This window comes from Podarcis bocagei (genome assembly GCF_964188305.1).
Source record: "Podarcis bocagei genome assembly, chromosome: 1".
Taxonomy (NCBI): Eukaryota; Metazoa; Chordata; class Lepidosauria; order Squamata; family Lacertidae; genus Podarcis; species Podarcis bocagei.
In genome coordinates this window covers 103,052,340-103,071,121 of record NC_138125.1, presented here as the reverse complement: position 1 = coordinate 103,071,121, position 18,782 = coordinate 103,052,340, and the positions used below count along the sequence as shown (strand labels likewise).

General features: G+C 40.3%; 1 protein-coding gene across 1 annotated transcript in view; it reads right to left on the bottom strand.

Moving 5' to 3' along the window:
- ARHGAP15 (Rho GTPase activating protein 15) overlaps positions 1–13,621 on the bottom strand; it is a 379,241-nt gene extending 365,620 nt beyond the window's left edge. Inside the window, exons 1-2 of the mRNA XM_081168151.1 lie at positions 13,423–13,621; positions 9,143–9,322 (exon numbers count right to left, since the gene is read on the bottom strand). Of these exons, the coding sequence (XP_081024277.1) occupies positions 9,143–9,307 (165 nt within the window). The 5' untranslated portion in view covers positions 9,308–9,322; positions 13,423–13,621. The remainder of the gene's footprint in view (positions 1–9,142; positions 9,323–13,422) is intronic.
- Positions 13,622–18,782: the final 5,161 nt, after the last annotated feature.

Genomic DNA, 18,782 nt, shown 5'->3' with positions numbered 1-18,782 from the left:
AGAGTCCCTCCAGCACCATAATTCAAAAGCATTGATTCTTCGGCAATCAGCCTTCTTTATGGTCCAGCTCTCACTTCCATACATCACTACTGGGAAAACCATAGCTTTAACTATACAGACCTTTGTCGGCAAGGTGATGTCTCTGCTTTTTAAGATGCTGTCTAGATTTGTAACTGCTTTTCTCCCAAGAAGCAGGCGTCTTTTAATTTCGTGACTGCTGTCATCATCTGCAGTGTATGCCATTATTGGCATACATGGCGCCAATTCACACTTGTCAATGGCCCCCAACGAAAATACATCCAGAGCAGGTGAAGTCAACTGCAGTGTGATCTGGCCCCAAAATGGTCAGCTGAATAGTACTAAAAATTCTCACTACCACCTGGTAAAATGTAAAACCTGACTGATTTTGCAAGTGGTTATAGAACACCATTGTAGGCTACCACTTGATAAATGGTTATTTGCATTCAGCTTGTGCTCCAGACTGTCACAGATGTTAATTTGTTGAGATAAGTACTGGCTGGGAACAGATACTTTTCAATGCTGGTCTTGAACCAACCATGAGAGCCCTTCAATTTATTCTTTCAATCTGTCAGCCAAGATTTTTTCCATTTGGACGCTGCCATTTTGTCATATAGCACCTCACGGTAAAAGTCAAAATGGAGGAGCCATATATAATCCAGTGCACTGACTGTCATGTGCAATGTCTCTGTGTTCAGTAAAGGCTAAGAAAATAAGCTCTTGAGGGGGGGGATGACAGGGGAGGGACGGCACGAGGAGTAAAATAATTTTAGTTTTGAGGCAATCTGAAGCAGCAAGGTTTTTTTTTATTAGAAAACAGAATCTTATGGGTGTCTTGCCCATTATTGCTTGAGAAAATGTTTTTGTTAGTGTCTATATTTCTCTCAGGAAAGAACAAAGTAGAAAGCAAAACAAATCTTCCAAAAAAAAACAAAAAAACCCTTCCACTAAATATACTCTTTTAAAAATGTGTTCTAATGATCTTTTCCAAGAAGGAAATAATCCATTTTCAACTAAAATTACCTGCAGCTATAACTGGGGGAGGGGGCAGGGGGAGATCATGAAGCTAGAAACAATTTTGAAAGGACTGCAGTCTCTTTTAATTAAAACTAAACAGATTACATATTTACGCAGAAGTCAAAATATTTTGGAAGCTGATAAACCTGTAAGCCTTAATGCAGTAGAAAAACAAGAAATAAATGCAAAGTGTTACTGTTACACATGCCTGCCTGATCAACGGTTTTCACGTATTGATCTATAAATGGAGTTGACAGTCTGTGTTAGCTGCACATTTTCCAAGCAGCTCTATTTTTGTACAAAACCAATACGGGCAATTACCTTTCTTTGAGATACCAACTCTTATCAATTCAATGTGATTTAATGTCATATTAATTAAATATCAGGATCTACTTCGGGACAATCTTCACAAAGCAAGCCTCAAACTTGACTACAAGCTTGATGTGAAGTAAACACACACAACAGTCTCGCCTCTCCTGACGTTACTCAAAAAGCTCTACTCAACAGAAGCACCAGTAATTTTAGCAATTTTATTTGTCTCTTTGGCTAGCTGTAACTTTGGCAAGTAGTCGAGGTTCCGGGAAGGGGGAGGAGAAAGAGGATAGCAAGAAACAAAGGAAAACGGCTTCCTGAATCTTTGATAGTGTATTAGAGAGATAAATAAGACAACCAAGTCTGTTTCATCTAATCAAAAAGAACTCTAATTCATTAACATTTTGGAATGACTAAACAGACTCTTATTCTTAATCTGAGCACCAATGAAAGACGTTACATGCTTTGAATTTGCACTGAATGAGACAAAATGCACCTCTCTGAGATTTAAGAGATGAAAATGGTTAATATTCATGCACAGTGAGGGACTGCATATGAACAGAAAGCATAGGAAGAGCTCTTGCTTAATAGAGTCCATGCTCAGCCTTAAGATTTGTGTAGTTGAGATAAGACATTAATATCATTTCATCTATTATGGACTAGTCTTAGCAGCATGGAAGTTCCCACTGAAAACTAGGCAAAACTACAGAAGGACTAAGCATCTTCTTGCTCCAAGTTGCCAGCTGACAGCACCAGTCCTATATGCATAATGGTGAAACAATTTGATCTCGATCTGAAAAATAGTCCCAGTATGTACATGTATGCAGCCATGAATGTTAAAAATACAACATGTTCTCCACATCTGCAACATCAAACGAACCTTAATATTTCATGGTTGCCACAAAAGGCCTTGTACTTTTTCAACTATGTTTTGCAGCATATATTTTTTGTATGATTGGCAGCAACATCTGAAGGCTTAGAGAAATTCAGTGAGTTGGCAAAGAAAAATTGGCACAGAGTCAAAAGTTGCAATACAGCAGGCTTAGTAGATTGCTGAATATGAATACAATGAAACTAGAGCTGTCACCTGATTAAAGAACTTTTAGCTGATTAATCATATGGCTTTCGATTGATTAGTTTTTAGTGAATTAAATCCACATATGTATTCTGATGAACAAATCAATTGCTTTTTTGTGGGGGGGTGTAATTTCTACATTTTCAGATGGTACATGAATCACAGAAAACTATATTAGAAGCAACTTCCATCCTGTGTTGAGTAGTAGTAGGAAAGTCTCCTGCAATATCAAATCTGCTACCTGCAGTTCTTATAGTATGTGCATTAAAAATTACTTATGATTTTTTAAAAATATCTGGTTTCCCATGAATTGGCGCACCTTAATTGGTGAAAGTATTTTAATCCACTACAAAACTTAATGTTGCAGCCTCCACCCTCCCCCAGTGTCCCCAAAATCTTCTACAGAGGTTGTCCCAGCCCTGCTAAAGAGATTTGTATGGGTGAGTGGTGAAATGCATGGAATAGGAGAGGAAGGGGAATTCCTACTGTGTGAGAAGATGTCTGTTTGACTCATCAACAGGCACCACGGGCTATCACCCTATGATTACACATCCCCAATGAACCAGACTAGATCGGTGAGCAAAGTGCTGAGCTTAATAGTTATGGGTTCCAATTCTAGGCCAACTCTAGACTTAGTAGCAGCTTTTGCCCATTTTTAAAAAATCTCATCTGTGGAGTTATGCTAATGTTATACACATAAATACTTAAAAGCATGTTTATATATAAATGATTAACATTAAAATAGTGCTCATTGAATATTTTATTTACCACTGATGATTATTACCCATTTGTCACCCAAAGGTCCCAGGATGGGTTACACAGTAAAGAAATCCAAATAAAACTGACAATAATTATATTTAAGTGAAATTGCCAACAGCTATGGAGATCTACAGAGGCTGCACTTTAAAATGCTTATTGGGAAACCCTACCAAAATCAGGGTATAATCTACTCGCAAATCTAGGAGAAAGATCTGTGTATGGGTGCATGAAGCTGGATACAGGTATTTCCAACTTCCTCTGCTTTGCTTCCTGCTATATTGGACTTTTGCTCTGCCAAATAGATATACATTTGTTTGGTGTTGCCAGATTTATACAGGTACACCTTTTCATAAAATCATAAAAATTCATAAAAAATATAGTTGTTGTAGCTTACAAATGTGATGGACGTAATTTAATTTCAAAAATATGAGGCAGAGAAAGATTTTTAACCTTCCCTGTTCTAGGACTCTTGGCACAACAATCAACCAACATGCACTTCTGTGCAAATCGTTCCCATTCAGAATCCTACTGGTTTTTCAGGATGTGTTTTGTAATGTTTGGGGTTTTGCTTAAGACTTTGGGCCTTTCCCGTTTGCCTTTCGCCAGCCACTTAACAGACTCGCTCGAGCAAATATGCCAAAATACTTTGCATTCTGTCAATATCTAGTCAGGAAACTCTGCATGGAAAAATGAGAGAGATGAAAATACTAGAAAGAGCGAGGAAATGAGGAGCATGGCAAGCTTTCAATCTATTATATCAGAGCCAAGTTTGCATGGTGAAATGACATACCCTGCGTCTCTATAATTAGCTGCTAAGAAAGCACAACTTTTTCAGCTCCCTACAAAAGAACATAAATTGCAACTGTTATGCTTGTGGAAAACCCAGCAGCAAATGTTTGGTGTCTGGTGGAACTTTTTAGAATCCTTTTTTCTTTTATCATCCCCAAGTATTCTCCTCCCCACCCCACCTAGCCTCATCCCAGACCGAAAGTTATGTAACAAGGTAATACCAACAATGAGAAACTGCATGATAAAATCCTGCCCAAAAGTGAAAAATGCTAATTTTGTCTCATTTAGCAGCTGGATACAGAAATGCTCATTAGTTTTAAGAGGGTTAATCCTTTTAACTTTTGCATATTGATATGCCAATTATGCCTAATTGTACAAGAGGCATCAGTCAAGGTAATAGTGCATAAACACATGAAAGTTATTAAGTACATCCCAACATGTAATAAAGTAGGTGTTAATTGGTAGCTGAGTTCTGCAGGCTATTGAGGTGGATAATTCATTGAGAGATGGATCACTTGTAATTTCTCTACATAATTCCTTTTGCAGTCTCATGCTGTGATGTTTTCATGCTTGTCAAAAACAACTGCAGCCTAGTGCCTTTTGTTAAACACAGCCAATAAAATATGTTAGGCATCATTAAATATACTTAACTTTTAAACTTTTTCAAAGTTACAGTTCCTACTGATAATACATTATACTATTTCCAAATAAATTACAGTAAACATTCTTTTAACTTCCTAACAGAACATCTCACTTATGGGGGTTGGGGGTTGGTGTGTGTGTTTTTTAAGTACTACGTGCAAATGTGTCGCCAGCAAGTGATAGTTTTAAATTGGAAAGCAAACATAAGGAAATGAATGTTTCATCAGCTACTAGGTTGATATCGAGGAGGGGGGAGAGAGAGGAAGGGATTCAGTTCTGAAATGCAATGCAAGTTTCTCTGAACTAAAGATTTACTTCTGCCAACTGAGAGAAGAATAATTAAAATCATGTATTTGCTGAGCTATGGTGATGAAACGGCTGTGGTTAATTTTGCATTTGAACATGGAGGTAAAAATAGCAGAAGGGCGGGTGCAGGGAGGGGAACCAACAACTGCAGCAAGATTATTCCATTTACTGTCTCAGTTAAATAGCTGAATATTTCATAGGGGCTTGTCATATCAGCAGAATAGCCAATTAATAGCTTCCATGGCTCTGAAAAGAGAAATTTTTGGTGCTGGTGTGGGATGCTAGCAGAGTTTTTGGGCTTTCACTTATTTGCTCTGATTTGAAAAACTGAGCTGGAATCCAAAGCGAGTGACTAACATTGCATAAATAATTTTGCAATATCATATGGCCTCAGCTGCAAGTTGCAGCCATTATGGAGGAAAATGAACCAAGGGAGGCTCACACCAATCAGTTTGTTTAGTAGCACAGGATGAGTAAAAGGGAAGGGACATGACTGGCAACAGAGTTCACCTCTAAAGTATTAGCGCTTAAATATTTTCAGAAGGGATAAAATAAACAAATCCAGTACCACTTGGCTTTCTCTGCCATGTGTCAGGGTTATTTCAGACTCCAGTTTTTAAATATCACAAATAATCTCAATCATAGTATTTTTACACAGATCATTAACAAGTGTTACATGCTAGGAAGAGCTTTCATTTCTCATTTACCTATCTTAATATAATGTTAGGCCATGTCTTTCAGAAATATAATCCAATGTCTGCAACACAAAGGATTTTTGGTTGTTTAGTAAGAGCTTTACATGGGCACAGCTGGCAATCCAAAATTTCCCATTGAACGTGTTTCTTACTCTATGGAATAAAGAGATGCAAGACTTCTTCAAATGCTTTCCCAAACTACGTAACAAAGCAGAAAATGCCACTGAATTATTGGACCACTGAAGCCACAGTGTCATTGTGGGAATATGAATGGTCATAAAGATGACTGTAGGTGAGTGGATGGATGAGTACCTAAAATGCCTCAGGTGGAATGGAAAGAAGGTTACATTGGGGGGGTGTTAATTTTTGCTTTCCCTTGCTTTGATTTTTTCCCCATTCTAATGCCCTGGCATTTAATTATACCTTAATGGTCTGTTACAGGAATATCATGAAGTGCCTTATATATCTGCTGGTTGTAGTTGAATATGTTTATGTGAGTAAGGGTGGAAATGGGTTTGGGAAGCATCCTATTTTTATTCATCTCTAGTGAGATGGCAGGAGAACTGTGTAATTGCTTTTACTTTCTAAATTATATCTATGTGTTAAGGAGAGTGTGTTGAGCAGTTAATGTGCATAATATCTGGCCATTGTGCAATTCACCAGGCCTCGTGGATAATGTGCACATAATCCTTCATTTCCTGGTCACTATACATAACTCCCAACAGGCCTGGGGAATGTGAATATAGTGACTGAATTTTGTACATTCGCAAGGCATAATTCCCAAGAGACTAGGGGGGTTGTACGTATCTCAACTTCATTTTGCATATTCTCTGGGCAATATGCACATTTTCTGACCAATATGCATAATCTCCAAGAATGTTCAGGCATTTTGCAATTTGCAGTCCCCAGGCTGCTTCTGGCCCACTTCCAAATTATACATAACCTCCCCACTGATTAGGCAAGAAGCAGGAAGGTGGGAGGGGCTCCAGATAAAGTGGTGGGTTGTTTTTTACCATTATTTACTTAATTTATATCCTGCTCTTCCTCAAAAGGAGACCTTTCCCCTTCAATCCAGCCCCCTTTTAACCAATCTCAGCTGTTTCCTAGTCAGTTGAGCAACACAAGGGCGATTGCAGGGAGAGGGAAACTAAACACCCTCCTCCCGCCCCGCTTCCTGCAATTCTAATGCCCACCCCACTCCCCATGGGGTCAGTCATCATGGGACTCACAGAGGAGGGGAGTTTATTCAGCTGAAGAATGCTTACCCAGCAGGGAAAAAGAGAGCTGTGAAGTATCCCTGATCCTACACAATGCCATTTCTGGCCCCATCCTATGCAGGCAAATTACTTTCCTTCCCCCTGCCTTTTGTGCCAGCCAGCATGAAATGTTCTCAGTGACACTAACATTTGGAGGAAAACTATATTACTGTGTAAGTTACAGTTTTTCATAACAGCAGGTGAACAATACATCTACGATGTTTTGCCCATTTTTATTTATTCTTACAAGAGGCAGAGGGTGGGTGGGTGGTCCAGGTGAAATGCAGAGGGACAGCCAGGACAGGCATCAGCAGTCGTCCCGTTGCCCCCGTTAGCTCCTCTGCCTGCCAACCCTGGGGCCCCTGCCCACAAGATCCAGAAGCCCAGGCAGCAGACACCACTACTCACCACCTTCCTCCTCCATGGCCAGCTTGGGGATCTGCTGCTTCTGCCACCAGTGGTTAGAATTAGTGGTTAGAGTTGCCTCAGAAGGAAAAGCAGCTCAGGATGGAAGAAGGTGGTCAGAAGCAGCGACCAGCACACCTGGTAGTCCACTATTAGGATGAATAGTCAGTATGGATAAGGCAGTGCCAGCAGCAGCAAATATTCAGGCTGATCAGCCACCACTTCTGGCTCCTTTCCCATGCTGCTGCTACTTCTACCAGGTTGACTTTTCATCTGGCTTGGCTTCAGTGGCAGCGTGAGGAGGAAAGGCACATGAGGGTGTGGCAAGGTCTAGGAGGGTGGGGTACAATGAATTGGCACAGCCCCTACTGAAAACGGTAGTTTAGTAAAGGGCTACCACTGGAATTATAATGGACACAGAGTGATATGGCGATGGGATGGATGTGTCAGGTGAGGAAAAGTTGGGTTAGATGTCTTCAAGCTACTTCTCCTTCCAGCCCATCTCCCAGCCTTGTTACTAGTAGCCTTGCTGTGTGATTCATTGAAGTTGTTTAGGTGAAACTAGAAAATTCCAGATCAGCTAATGGAAAGACAATTACTGTCTCTGATCTTGTCCAGGAAGGACACGCTGACCTGGCTATTATAACTGAAACCTGACTGGATGAAGGGGAAGATGCAAATGTTTCCCAGATGTATCTCTTTGGGCAGAAAGGAGAAGTAGCTGTTATTTATAAATATATGAATGTCTCTATACAGTGGTGCCTCGCAAGACAAAATTAATCCGTTCCGCGAGTCTCTTCGTCTTGCGGTTTTTTTGTCTTGCGAAGCACGGCTATTAGCGGCATAGCGGCTATTAGCGGCTTAGCGGCTATTAACGGCTTAGCGGCTTTAAGAAAAAGGAAACAAACTTGCAAGAACTCGCAAGACGTTTCATCTTGCGAAGCAAGCCCATAGGGAAATTCGTCTTGCCGAACGACTCAAAAAACGGAAAACTCTTTCGTCTTGCGCGTTTTTCGTCTTGCGAGGCATTTGTCTTGTGAGGTACCACTGTAAATATATCATCTCCCTCATCAGATACTTTGTCCACTCATCAATAATTGTAGTGTCTGTATCTGGTGTAAGGAACTTAAGACAGGAATGGTGTTGAGGAACCACAAGGTTTTTGGTCTTGGGGGCCTTCAACACACATGTCCGTGCAAGCTTTTCTGAAGAGATGTGGCACCCCATGGCTGCCAAAGTAATTATGGGCTTGTCTCAAATTATATCAGGTCCAACACATATGGCAGAACAAACCCCAGAGCTTGTGTTTTGGAAAAGATTAGGAGAAAGTGATCTGTAGGCGAGGGAGCCAGTAATGACTCAATTCTAATAGGCATATAACTGTTTGATAAGGTGTGACCGCCATGCTGCTGCTAACCTCTGCAAGGGTGAAGGACAAATTTCAGTGGTATGAAACAGTGGCTGATTAATGGTTTTCTGGTGTCTCCGGCAAAGTTTCCTGATACTCTAGTCCTCTATACTGGAGAAGGTAATCTAATTAGTTTCAGAAGACTTCAAAAAATGCAAAATATATACAGTGGTACCTCGGTTTACAAACACTTCAAGTTACAAACGTTTCAGGTTACAGACTACGCTAACCTGGAAGTAGTACCTCGGGTTAAGAACTTTACTTCAGGATGAGAACAGAAATCGCACGGTGGCGGCACAGCAGCAGTAGGAGGCCCCATTAGCTAAAGTGGTACCTCAGGTTAAGAACAGTTTCAGGTTAAGAACGGACCTCCAGAACAAATTAAGTTCTTAACCAGAGGTACCACTGTATAACAAAACAAATGAGTGGACACAGAAAATTATTGTAGAGCAGTACTTACGGGCTCAATGACTTTCACATTATCAGACAGTATCATAGATTTGCTTTGGCTGTGTCTGTCATGGGGGCTGTTGGCATTTTTGATCCTCATCTGAACAGCACCTGTGCTTTCATGGGAATGATGCAGCTTTTCTGCACTGGTATCAGCAGACATGAACCGCTGCATGATTATTATGTCAACCTGAAAAATATAATAGCCAGTAAGGTCAGACACACCATGCACTAATCTAGATTTTATTCCATCTTAGTCAGTAAGAAGACAATGTTAAACACACTGTGTATTAATCCAGGTTTTATTCCAGTTTAGGTAATAAGGAAAAATAATAGTGAAACCAGCTGAGTATCTCTTAAAATCTATCAGTAGAATCAATAATCTAGGGCACCTTATTACTCACCAACTCGTCCAAGAGCGAAGTTTACATAAAAGATTATCTTTATCTCAAAGGCCACTCTTCTGTTGTGTAATCTTTCAGTAACCTTTCCAGTACATCCAGCTGGCAGGCCTTACAGTTTGCCTTTGGTCTTCCCATGTTCACATCTGAGAAACATATCTCAAGTTTGCTCACAGGCTAAAAGTGAAGTGCTTGGCCTTTGTTGATTATGCCAGAAAGACCAGCGGAGGATGTTGCATGCACGCCTGCTTCATATATTATGTTTCAAAATGCACCCCATAAAACCTCTTATATGCCGGCTAAAATAGGTAGATGGTTATGGAACTAATTACAGTCTAGAGCAAAGTAGAGGCAAATATGTTGCTATTGCATTAGGGTGGAGGGGTCAGCATCAGACATCAAGGTCACTGGTAGAGATGTCACCAAACTATGCAACTCTTTGGCTACATGTCAAGGTGCTGCTAATGCATATATTTTCCACTCAAATATTAGCCGCGTTTTCAGACATCGTTCAGTGCTTTTAAACACTAAACATGCTTATCTAGTTTCAGAAAGAGAACACATTTTCAAAGCTTCATCCATTTTACTTAAATTGTAACATGATATTTTTTCATACTTGGGACCTTGGGCTATTATTAAATCTGCCATATCTCATAACTATAGGGCTGTCAGGCCAGATTTGTGCTTAGGTGGGAAATCTTTAAGGAAAGCCTAAGAGCTGTGGGAAGTATAGGCACTTTGATGCAAAGAATGCCATCTTCCGGATGAAATGCAGAGCAGCATTTGCCAAATATTTGCTAGGAAGTATCTGTCTGCATCAGCTGTTTTTCATGTGATATGTGTATCTAAACATAAAGCAAATAGAAGGTGCAAGCCATGCTGCATCCTGATTCCTCCTCTGAGTAGGCCTTAATTTCTGCTACTTGAATGTAAACACCCCAAAAGGTCCTAAATACCAAATGTTATGTCTTATGACAGTCTGCACAAACATCCCATAATGGCTTTTAATCTTGCTATTGAACTGCTATTCATTTTCTAGTAAGCAGCTGTTATTTGTATTTGCCATTATGGTTACTACCATTATGATGGACTTCTCTATGGCAATGACCTCTGTAGATGCAGCACATTTCTATGGCCCGGTTCATACATAACACTAATCCACCATCCACATCACGCTAAGCCACGGTGTTGCATGAGAATCAAGCCTTTGTTTTAAGCCACACTCTGTAGTTTGTACAAATTAGTGGAGAGTGAAACTGAGGTCCTTCTCCCAGCCATGCGACAGGAGGAGTGGCAGACGGGTGAGAGGAGAGAAGCACATGAGCCTGAAACCTTCCTCTGGCTCTTTCCTCCTTCCGATAAACCATGCTTTCACATTATGTGCAAATGTGGTGCATTTATTCTACAGACACACATTGATCCTCCCTGGATGAGATTGTGCTTCTGTCACAACAGTGTCCCCGTGTGCCCTACATTTTACCACAGAAGTAAATGGCAGCTATCTATTTGCTTATATGGGAGTGAACTGCAAACCTGATTCCCAAATAGAGATGGCCAAAGAGACTTTGGAATCTGAGGCAGAAAATGCAAACAGCGCTCCACCTCATGGTGCTAAAGTATAACAAACTAAATAACTGGCAATGTGATCATTTTTAATGGTATGCAAAAACCTCCTTCCCCAGACACCAGCATAATGGTAAGGCTGTTCCTGAAACTGGTGAATCTAGCCACTGAGAATCGGGTCTTACCATCTGCATAGCTCAAGTGTGGTTCCACTTCTTCTGAAAACATGAAGCTCAATTGGGCTGGACTGGAGTAATAGTTTAATTCTGACTGGAAACACCTTACAAAGATCTCAGGCAAAGGCCTTTCCCATTTTCAGTACCTGAGGTCCATTGACTTGGATAAATTGGGGGCTAAACTTGGGTGATGGAAACACCCACACAAGTATATGGATTGGCAATGGGCCGTAAGACCGTGTCCACCACCTATAATCTGATCCTCAAAGTGGCCCCCCTAGTTGCTGACCAGTGTTCTACTAGCTAAAGTGATTTTATAAATCTATCAATATTCACATTCATTTTCTAATTTGTTTTGTTGCCCACTCAAAGCATGATGGGGCATACAGCTGTCATGAGTTTTTATCTTTAAAAAACTTTCTAAAGATAAACTCTCAGTGCTGGAGGGAGTGTGTAGGTACAATAAATATGCAAAGAATATTGCTGAAGCATAGAAGGAAGGTCAGCTTCTGTTATCTCACTTGGTACGATCCTCTTTGCAGAGGCTGTGGTTTCTATTGTAATTCTCATGGGAAATCTGCACATATTTTCAGAGGCTCTATTTATATACACTTACTAAGCTAGCAGTACACCTTAGGTTCTGAGTTTGTGAAGAAAGGATTCATAGACCATCTCCTTTTGTAACCTACACACATGTGAGGGGATCCAGCAAATTTAGACTCAGATGTGGAAACCCAAGTTATATTGATCTCTCCCTCACCTCCTTTAAAGGGGAAGAACTGTGTGACTTTATCTTGTCTTCATACATATAAGTTCTGCATCACACTTTCTGTTTTGAGAATGGTGAAGGGGTGGAATGCATACCTGCTATCCCACTAAGAATGGCAAGGGGAGCAGGGAGTGATCAGGTAGCAAGTGAAGTGAAAGAGCTCAGACCCAGGAGAGCTGCTGCAATATAATGTAGACAGTAATGTGCTAGATGGACTGATAGTATGGCCTAGTAAAAGGCAGTTTCTTGTGTAAGGATTTGAAGAACAGGGTAAAGGGAGACTGGTGTGACTTGTAAGACTCATCTGTACGTTTTAAGATGTAACTTTAGAATTTGACTTTCACTGTGCATATACTCTGCAGTCAAGCAAAAGCCACCTAATCTTCATTGCAGGAAGCTACTGTTACTACCAAATTACTGAGGAACTACAGGGGAAAGTCTTTTCAGTAAGATATTAGGGCTCGATATGGGGAGTGGCTCTGGAGAAAGCTGAGGAGAAGATAGAGGGGTGGCTGCCTCCCCTCTGAGGGTGTGGGGAGGTAAGGGAAATGGCAGAAAGACATCTGGAAAGGAGAACTTTCAGAGATACAAACTTTTCAGGAAAACAACAACTATCCATTGCTCAAGAATTTGTAACTCTGGGGTTCCAGTTAATGATGCAGAAGGCAGCAGTTTCCTCTCTGTCTCTCCATAAGCATTGTAGAGCAGAGCTGGTTTGTGCTCTCTCTGCCTCTGTTGGACATTTTTTGCATTAGCGTTTGGAGAAATCTCCTAACTTTCATTACTGCTGATATGGCTCCACCACTGATTTTTAGTGCACACGCGATACTGTAGCTGAGCACGTTTTTCATTCTTAATGATATGCCCACAGGATACTATTTTTACTAGCATTCCCACTGTTTATTACTATTGCTGCTATACTTCAGCAGTGGGACTTCTTACCAAAATTTGCTAATGTGGCTTTATCATCATGCCGTAACATCTTTTAACTTCTTCATTATTTCACTGTCCCTATACTCACCATACCTTTTTCAATCAAAACCATTTGCTGACCACATTTCTGTAAGAAGTGACACGCCAAAACTGGCATACACTTTTTGACAAAACCAGTTAAGCCCTTGAAAATATAAAAGTTATTATTGTTTGTGCTCCCAGTGCAAATACAGATGCCAGTATCTGGACCCTTTCTCACATTATATATCTATGTTGGAGGCTCCATTGAATAAGTTGTTGGTGTATTTTCTACTACATTTAACATAACAATGCAAAGCAATCTGTTTCTCTCCCCATCCATGTACTGTGCTTATTTTATCATGCACATCTAGCAACATCTAGCAACAGGTTGTATGTAAGACTTCAGAAATAAATGAAGTTTCCTTACCTACAGTTTGCTACACATGACGTTCTTATCCACTATACCAACATCCACCGGTAGCTTCTAAAAAGCAAATGGAAAACATGAAGCAGTTATGTATCTGAAAGCTACACAAATCTCTCTTCCCCTGAAGCAACAGAAAGAAAGCAAAGAGGAAAGCACGATGTAACCACTTCCTGTTAAAGGGAGTTAAGCACCCCCACAGCAAGTCATACATGCAGTTTCATATATAGGAAGAAACTGAAGAGTATAACAGGCAAATGCTCTAGCATGAAAATTACTTAAAGTTACTTCAAGTAGACAAGCAGACTTTCAGAAGATCAGCAAAGCAGTTGAAAAGGAAATACGAGGAGGAATTAAACTAGCTGGAGTCTGAACCAACTTCCTTTTCCTCTGTTTTCTGTAGAAAATAAAAAGTCTTGCAGAAATTTACTTGGGCATGTTGGAGGCAGATGCTTGGTTCTGCTGCCTTTTGCCATCTAATTAGCTCTTGAATTACAGCTCTAACTACTGCATCTAGTTTACATTTGCGTATAACATTAGGTTTTTGGTGTTGCACTTCTGGCAAGCTTAATGTGCCGCTGTTAATGATCCTGCTTTGTCAACTTCCTGTTTGAAAATTACCTACATGAGAGACTTTGCCGAGGCCTCATACATCCTTGTTTGGAAGTCAGTTGCACTGAAATGAAAAGAGCTTACATGTTGCCATTTTTTGTATCAGCGTTCTACCAGACCAAGTCTAAAATACTGCTCTGTACTGTATTATGACTTTCTATAATTAGGGCATAAGGCACTATGAAGATGCAATTTCCATCTCCTTCTCTTATGCAATTTCCACTCATTCTGTAATGAACTATGTAGAATTTTCTACCGAGTCACACCCTGCAATGCAAATCTCAACTAAAGTATTCATGACAGATGACCACCCAACACCTGTTTAAAAACCTCCAATGAAGGAGAGCCCACCACCTTCCAAAGTAGTCCATTCCGCTGGAGAACAGCTCTTATTGTCAGAAAGCTCTTATTGATGTTTAGTCAGAGTTTATTTGAGATTTGTTCACTGTTGACTTTTTAACAAATTGTGCTCAATTCTTTGACTTCCATTTTCAACCATAGGGTAGGGTTGTCCAGGGACATACCCGGGATCCTCTCTCTCTCTCTCTGTGTGTGTGTGTGTGTGTGTGTGTGTGTGTGTGTGTGTGTGTGTGTATATATATATATATATCATAGTTTAAATATATATATATATATCAACAACTTTTGTGTCCAGATAGGCCTTAAATACACACACAGGTTGCTGGAGCACAGAAAAAAACATAAGAGGCAAGTTCCATGATCTTTTATACATAAGTGTTGTTTTAAAATAATTCTGCACTTTAAAAAAATCATATTCTAGGGCTGAAGCAAGTTTTATAAATTGAGCAGACTGGCATAATTTACATTAGGGTTGTATCTACCTAATCGTACTGCATTGAAAACAGTGGATTTAAGTTAGTGAAGCCCATTGATTTCATTGGGTCCAATTCAAGAATGCCTTGTTTGGCTGCAACCCTTTTTATTTTGGCTGTTTTGAAAGGATTTTATATTTAAAAGGATTCTAAATTTCATCTCGGGGCAGTCATGCATTTAAAGTTACTTAATTGCATTATATAATTTTGGAAAACTTTACAAACAAGGGCCTAGTACTTCTCACTAATGTTAGTAAACAACTGGACTGAGTATTGACCACATTGTGTTATTTGTATCACTTACAAATGAAAGCACTTTATGAAAACAAAAGCTGAATATCCCCAAGAGGTATAGAAGGGCTATCCATGCTGGGCCTCCTATGCCTATGGCCCTAAAGAAGCACATTTAGCAAATGAGGCCTACATCCCTGAGGGGAGGTTCTTTAGTCCAGCTCCCATCAGCCCCAGCAAACACAGTCAGTGCTCAAAAATGATGGGAACTGGGAAAGATGGCCTCCCCACCACAAGTTTAAATGACAAGGTCTGCAGCACTGAGAGAGAACAGTTTACAAAATGAGGCCTACAGACCTGAGGGCACTGTGTTTAGAAATTAAGGGTGGGAAGAGTGACCAAGGGAAGTTGGTGGGCCTTGCCTCTCTCTCCCCCCTCTCTCTGTCATACATATAGAGAAGCCTGGCTGGTCTTGAAACTCTGAAATAGACAAACCTCTAAATATAGACAAGTATGAGCTGCAGCTGCAACAACAATCCAATGAGATTTATATAGCCAGAAAACAGAGATATGAGGAAAGTTGACAAGCCCACACTGAACTGAATTAACTAGCCAAATATATTGTAAACCTGCCACATGCCCAGAGTCTTTGGAATGCAGAACATAAAAATAAAAATCTATGCAAAATTTCATTTGGACCCATGAAGAAAAGCCCTGTATGATGTTAAGGCAAGGAGCAAGTGCTTTTAACACTCCTTTTCTAAACTGCTAGTATCATAGTGAAAGAAGTTGTGCAACACAGCTTCCTCTTGTCAATAAAGTTAATAGTGTCTTGTATACTATAAAGAGCTGGTAGTTTTGCATGTTGCTCAAACCTGAGCCTTCCAGGCTTCCCACCTAAAAATATCTGAGATTTTGACCAAGTTCAGCACAACAAATTGGATGTTGAATTTACTTCAACACAACAAGAATGCCCCAGCCAGAAAACAAAACTTTCAGTTCTAGGCTAAATACTTCATGAAATTCACTATAATTGTCAGGGCCAGTCCAGGACATTTTGCTGCTTCAGGCAAAATTGAAAATGCTTCCTCCTGCAACCACTGCCACCTCCTCTGTGCTGCCCCGACTCCTTTGTCACCTCTTGTGGCCACCACCTCCATTTGATAAGATGCACCAGATTCAAGAAATTTCGGGGGAATAAGAGATGATACACAGGCAATGCAGATGGGAAGACTTGAAGGAGGGTTTGCCCTGTAGGCAACAGCAGTGATGGAAGATGAGAGAACAGATGAGTTCACCAAATGACACTGGATTACAATAAACAACAAGTACATTTCAAGCCTATCAGATAATATTTCTCTCTCTCTCATAATAACCCACAATACAGGAGCTCATGAAGAATAATCACACTGATAAATGGGACCCTCTCCCCATGTAACTAGAGCAAGGTGTGTTGTTTGCTGAAAGGAAAATATTTGCACCCAGAACAGGTCTATAGAAGCACAGTTTCTGTGATTAAAGTTTCACTCCATCCAAATTTCCTCTCTCTCTCTCGATTTGTTCACATTCAACTTTTATGATGCCACTGGTTTCAGCGCCAAACATAGCAGAGTCTACAGAACCGAGCTGGAGGCTTCAATACTCCCCATTACCAAAGCCCACTATCAGTATTTCAGTGGAGGTGTGCTGGAGGTGGTCAAATAATGTGTGAATTTCACCCCTTCCTCGATATAAGTAAGCTGTGAGCAACTGTGCATCCTTTCGTTTAGGGGTGGCTGTCATTAAGTGACAGTGTCACATAACTGATATTTGACAAGCTGGAAGCTGTGCCTGGTGCCATTGACAACAAACCCTCACTTATAATAGTCAGAGTGTATGTACAAAGCCAGCATCACAAACACATGCTGATGCATTATTTAAAGAATGCTTTTGACAGGGTTTAGGAACATGTCAGCTGCAAATGCAGAGCATTCTCATTTGTGATAATGTTAAGACCTTTAGGTGCTAAGAGCACCATGACAGAAGTACTGTGGTGTAAAAAAGAAAGGGAAAAAAGGCGGGGGGGGGGTAATATATTCAGTTCAGTTTAAACAATAAGCCTCTCATGAAAAATATGTCAAATTCTTTACTACTGTCAATATGTTGAAAAGACAGATCCATTGCTATATCAGTTTGGGGGTTAGAGAAAAGTGAAACATTAATTGTACGCACTTTTAAAAGACTCTGCACTTTATCAAAATGCAGTCTCTATAAAATTTGTATCTTTCAAAGCAAAATTCCTTTAACACTTTAACATTATTCCAGTCATCCATTATGTTCAAGTAAAGAGGTCATATTCACCTGAGTTAAAAGCGGGAACAACTCCAGTGGCAGCTACCACTTTGAGGACCCCCATTTCCTAAAGATCTTAAGCTCCTTTGCTTGAGGCATGTGCCCATTCTGTTTGTTGCTTTAATTTCTTTCATGGACCTTTTCATTTTTGCCTACATAAACTTCTTAATAAGGTCTCTCAAAATTGTCCATTGGATCTTTTTTATGTGTGCATATGTTTGTGCCACACTTAAAAGGGTATTTACCCCACCCCATATCTAGACCATTTGGCATCTACTACATGTGTATATCAATGGGATTTGCCCAAGGAAACCAAGCTGTCCTGATCTCCTAGGCAGAGACAGGGGTGGGCTGGATGTTCCCTTCATAATGCAGGAGGGCTAGTGGCAGCAAATGTTGGTTTTGAGAGATCACAGTTACTTCTCTTCTTGTGCATGGAGGAAGGAGAGCTCATTACCTCTCTGTACCAACACAGATGTAGATGGTTTTCAGGTTCCAATCCCAAGCTTTAGGATTTGTGGGACAGGCCTTAATTGTGGTTCCATCTGCATCTGTTACATTATGTGGTAACCTAGGGTAGTTCTTCACTGCTGTGGTGTCTGTTGTGGACTCCTTCCTTTAGAAGTATGATTGTCCCCATCAGTACTGATTTTTCGTCCTCAGGTGAACAAGTTTTTGTTCTATCAGGCATTTGAGAGAATTTGATGGGAACTGTTTTGCTTGTCATGATGATACCACTGGAAGTTACGTGACTCTTGGTGGTAATGTATATGATGTTATTGTATTTATTATTTGCTGTACTGGGATCCCTTTGGGATAAGGGTGATTTAGAAATTAAATAAACAAATCATGGAGGATGCTATCATTGGCTACTAGCCATGGTGAAGATGCTAGAGGTGTGCTTCTGAATACCACTTGCTGGGCTGAAACAGTGAACAGAAACTGGTTCTTTCGGCCTTCCCAGAGGCATCTGGATGCTCACTGTGGGAAATAGGATGCAGAGCTAGCAGGGCCTTAAGTTTGATCTACCAGGGCTCTTATATTAGGATATGGACCTGCCTGATAAAAAAATATGACATTTTCATGGCACAGAGATGGAAAGAGGCCAGACCCAAAGCAGAAAGCAAAACGGTCTTCATAGCTTTCAAGGGAACCTTTTGCCCCTAGCCTAAACATAGCAGCCAAATTGGCATTGATCCAGCTAGTTACCCACACTTATGCCCTGTACATGGTTGAAGCCATTCATCCTTACAGCAGTTAGTCAATTTACTAATAAAAGAAGCAAGGTATTGACCCCAACGTCAAATATGTTTTTTTCCTCATTTACTAATAACATTTCATGATCTGACAAGTATT